Here is a 4981-nt window from a genome sequence, read left to right as displayed (position 1 = left end):
TCATATTCTGAACCATTTAATGAGCATTTACAAAATATTGTAATTGCAATTCATAAATGTATGCAATCCAGCTTCATCTTCTAAATTATTTTTGGAAGATTCATTCGCTTTTCTTCAATTTCCAAAATTTGCAACCACTAGTTTACTTTCTTCTTGTTATTATTAGGACATTATAATAAAGTTTCGTTTGCTTGGAGCTGTTTCACATTGAAGCAAAGTAGCATTAAAGTTTCTGAGTTGACGGACACCTTTGCTTGATTGATTCGTGGGAGCTGCCAGAGGCAAGAAAGGCGCACTGCCGCTGCGCGCTTCACGCGCTCTGGCGCCGTCCTTCCTCCAGCTGCAGGATCAGCTCAGCACACACCTCTGCGCTCTTTGGCTGCCTGAGGTGTCCGTCAAAGTCAAGTGGGAGGAAGAAAAATAATGTTTTCGAGGTAAAAATTGGAGCAATATTTCTATTGGTGGGCGGAATGGTCGTGAAAGGGACAATCGGGCTGACTCTGCCAAGGAGCCACCTCAAAGCGTATCGGGTTACTTTGAGTGACAGCGTAACCATGGCGAATAATTCAACTAAGGCTATTGTCTTATCCTCACCATCTCCGGGTCAGATAACCGACCAATCAGAGTTCATATAATCGCTTGTCTTGCCAGCTTAGAATAATATTATTAAAACGAGCCAGCGAGTCTGGTCTCCGCGAGTAGTTTAAGCTGAAACGACACAGAAAAGGTGGAGGAGGACGGCGGGAGCTGAAATTTTCTCTCTTTCTCTACAACTTTATGAGGAATTGCCGCCTGGGGTTTCGCGCTGCTGAAGACTCGAGCTGACTCTGAGCTGGATATCGCCAAAACTCCGAGCTCTTCTAAGTTTCATGCTGCTCTTGTGGGACCTTCTTGACACTCGTGGACTTACATGCGTCTTGGTTTAATGAGATATTGAGAGGAGAGACGTGGAAGTGAGGCACAGTCTAAACTGTCTTGGTTTACGTCGTCGCCATGTCCATGCTTCCAACGTTTGGTTTTACGCAGGAGCAAGTGGCGTGTGTCTGCGAGGTCCTCCAACAGGGGGGGAACATTGAGCGGCTGGGGCGCTTCCTCTGGTCCCTCCCGGCGTGCGAACACCTCCACAAGAACGAGAGCGTCCTCAAAGCGAAAGCTGTGGTCGCTTTTCATCGGGGCAACTTCCGAGAGCTCTACAAGATCCTGGAGAGCCACCAGTTCTCGCCGCACAACCACCCGAAGCTACAGCAGCTGTGGCTCAAGGCGCACTACATTGAGGCGGAGAAGCTGCGGGGCCGTCCGCTCGGCGCGGTGGGGAAGTACCGCGTCCGGAGAAAGTTCCCCCTGCCCCGCTCCATCTGGGACGGCGAGGAGACGAGCTACTGCTTCAAGGAGAAGAGCAGGAGCGTTCTTCGGGAGTGGTACACCCACAACCCGTACCCGTCCCCGCGGGAGAAGAGAGAGCTGGCCGAGGCCACGGGACTCACGACCACACAGGTCAGCAACTGGTTCAAGAACCGACGGCAGCGGGACCGAGCCGCTGAGGCGAAGGAGAGGTAGGAAAACAACAACATCAACACTCCAAAAACATTTGTATATTATTTTCATTATGATGATGATTTATCTGGTGTGCGCACTGATCATTTCCCGCACAGACCAAATATTTAGAGTCTTCCTGTTCAAACCATAATTTTCGCCACCTGTTTTTCTGATGGCCTTTTTGGAACTGCAGATGAATGTTTGCATGAATTTGAAAATTACACGCAGAAAAAATAAAAAAGGCTGGAAATGAAAGGGTTAGTTTCAGCGGAATTACAAGGAATCACGCAGCACCTACAGCGCACCTTTATGTTTTACTAATGACACTTATTATATAACACTGAGTTTTCCCTTTCATATCAGTGTGTGTGTGTGTGTGTGTGTGTGTGTGTGTGTGTGTGTGTGTGTGTGTGTGTGTGTGTGTGTGTGTGTGTGTGTGTGTCCTCCTTAAAAGTTTCTTCAGAACTTCTCTCAAAGTTTGAAAGACAAGTCTGCAGAGTTCCACTCATGTTGGTGTCTTCTTTCTCCCTCTGGCCGCTAATTCGGGCTGAAAGCTTCGCGTAAATCATGTCGTTGTCCTGGGAAAGCGCACGGCGCGCGCACGCATATGCACCTTAAGTGCAAAAGTTTTGTGTTTGATGCAGATGTGCAGAGCCTCTCAGCTGGATTAAATACTTCAGCATTTATTGTTTCCTGTCATTTAAGCTGCACGCCTCTTCTTATTCGGATAAATTGTTTGCGTCTTGGCTCAGGTGCGCGTGACTGGATTAGTGGTTGAATCATTAATAAGTCATCAGTTCGAGCTTTCACACAATAATGGTGTTAAATTGTGTGTAAATATGGTGCAGATTAAGCATTACTCGTGAATTAAGCCTGTTTTGGGGGGAGAAATGTTCGTTTTTTATAGTTGCAGAAGTTTTGTGCGCTTTCCAACTAACGTGAGTTTCTTCCCTGCAGGGAAAACAACGAGAACTCCAACAACAATCACAACCCACTATCGTCTTCTATGAATGGAAATAAAACTCTTTTGGGGAGCTCGGACGACGACAAAACCCCATCGGGGACACCGGATCACACGTCTCCTAGCCCTGCTCTGCTCCTCTGCCCAAACCCCGGTTTGCCGTCTTTGCACGGCCTTGCACCCCCGCCGGGACCCAGCGCAATCCCGGTGCCCGGCGGCGCAGACTCAGTGCACCATCACCACTCTGTGCACCATGACACTATACTGAACTCCATGTCTTCTAATCTAGTGGACCTTGGCTCTTAAAGGAAAAGCGGGACAGAAAGGGACAAAGTCGTTTTCATGGTGGCGCGAGCAAATCTTCAAGCACTTGGGGTAAGGTGGAAGGCAGATAAACTGCAAAAGCCACCATAACAAATCACTTAGTCTCATATTTAACTTTGCAAACTCTTTTTTCAACCAACGGGGGAAAATCTCACCTCCTAATAATTAAAACCTCTGGTTAGAGGATGTTTTGGTCCAGAGCAGAAGCACTTAAGAACTTTTTTTATGCTTAGATCAAGTGCAGAGGGAAACTTTCGCTTTAAAAATATTATTTGGAGGAAAAAATGACAAGATGTGAACTTTTGGAGATGGAACATGCAGTTTGGGAGGAAAAGACAAGAAAATGGAAAATAACTTGTATTTTAATGGAATGTAATTACATGTTATATTGTTTAAAACAATATTAATAATAAAGTGTCTTAATTCTTGTTCTGATTTTAGTTAAGTTCCGACTCAGAACCCCCTGCCTTTATGTTTACATTGAGAGCCAGAAGCAGTCATTTTTTTGTTTTTGTTTACAATTTTTGTTCATTTTGTTTGCTTTTGAGGCTGATGGGCTAATTTTTTAAATTGTCGTATAAGATGAAGTATCTTAACCTCCTGATATTATTATTATTTACATTTGGAAATAGACTGCATGTAACCTTTAATCTGCGATGAACCATGAAACGACTCACTTTTAGTTTCATATACCCTTTCCAATAAAAGACAAAAGATATTCGTGGATTTTACTGAATTTTAACATTTTTTTTAGTCTTTGAGAGTACATCGAGGAAAGGACGTGCAAATAAAAATGCAAAATGTTTCCCGCATAGCAGGGTATGAGTAACGAATATTTGCTTCCGGAATAATTTGAGTGCGTTTGCAATTTAATAATTTGCATTTAATTTATTTATAATGACTTTGAGTTTATGCATGCAGATTCTGTCTGATTCTACAAACGAACAATAAAAGGTAAATTTACAAAATAAAAGCATTTGAATATAACTTAATCTACTCCCTGCAAGAAAATATTTTTGTTTTATTCCTGCAAAATAAAACCTTAAAACCTGCTAAAAAATCAAGATCTGGGTCAAACTTTAGCAACATATTCAAAATTAGAGGCCCTGACTTTACGTCAGTTACTGCTTTCAGTAGATCCAATGAATTATTGTTTCGTGTTTTTATTAACGAGGTAAGGTCAAAGGTCACCTGAGTAATCATGTTAAAAAGACTCGAGGTAGAGAAACAAAGTAGAGACTCTCAATCCGGCACTTAGTAAGAACAACACGAGTCAAGAGGCAGACATGTGGTGATTAAAGCTGGGAGAAATCCATCCGCGCGTCTCCACCGAGGAGCCTTGATGTTGGAGCGATGACACCGTATCTCTCCGCGCTCGGCTGAGTGGAACAAAAGCGCCGTAGAGTTTGTCAAAGGAAGCAAAAACAGAGTTTGTGCCCTGCGTTGAAAGAAGACACTTTATTTGAACAGCTTTGGCTGTGCGACACCCCCACCCATCACCCCCTCCTTCAGATTTCCACCTCTAACTTCTCACACGAGTTTGGAGATTTTTGCGGCATCTTTTCTTCAGCACACTCTTGCGCATATCGTGTATGATTACTCCACGCTGTTTTCCAGCTAAGATGTGATCCAGTTTGGAGCAACTATGTGAAATGCATGTTGTGCACGTGCACGGTTTTCTTTTACGATGGAAACAAGCATCTTGGTTAATAATGAATGGCCCAAAGAACAACAATGAAACGCTTTATTGTCTCCTTTCTGTCTGCAGACTAGTAACATCATGTTCTAACGCAACAATGCCCATTACGCACGCATCTCAGAGTGACACAGTTTCTAATTAAGGAGAATTTCTGAGCGGATTTCTGAGTTCAGAACAACAGGAATATTTTCATCACCAACTCTGATCCTATTAAGAGTTACGGTCTTTTAAAGCTTCTCGTCCCCTTTTTGTTTTGCTTATAAAAATGAAACGTGAACTGGCACCAGCACGGCCTGCCTTCGGGAGAAAACGCAGGCTATTAAAGGGGTTTTGGACCGTATTTGTTAGAAAATTGCACGACCAGGGTGTGGTGGTTTTAGAGGCTGATTTAATTCTGCAAAGCTGCTTTTTAATGGGAAGTAAACAGTTGGACAGGTAGGAACTTGTGATTTCTTCAGGCT

The 4981-nt window shown here is 43.7% G+C and overlaps 1 protein-coding gene across 1 annotated transcript; it reads left to right on the top strand.

The window, feature by feature from the left end:
- Nucleotides 1-773: 773 nt before the first annotated feature.
- Nucleotides 774-3539, top strand: six2a (SIX homeobox 2a). Its single transcript, XM_015944624.3, has 2 exons — nucleotides 774-1553; nucleotides 2494-3539. Exons 1-2 carry the CDS (start codon nucleotides 994-996, stop codon nucleotides 2801-2803), a joined length of 870 nt encoding a protein of 289 aa, XP_015800110.1. The 5' UTR covers nucleotides 774-993; the 3' UTR covers nucleotides 2804-3539.
- The last annotated feature ends 1442 nt before the right edge of the window (nucleotides 3540-4981 follow it).

This window comes from Nothobranchius furzeri, chromosome 12 (assembly GCF_043380555.1).
Source record: "Nothobranchius furzeri strain GRZ-AD chromosome 12, NfurGRZ-RIMD1, whole genome shotgun sequence".
Taxonomy (NCBI): domain Eukaryota; kingdom Metazoa; phylum Chordata; class Actinopteri; order Cyprinodontiformes; family Nothobranchiidae; genus Nothobranchius; species Nothobranchius furzeri.
The sequence above is the reverse complement of the archived record's forward strand: the minus strand, read 5'-3'. Positions and strand labels throughout refer to the sequence as shown.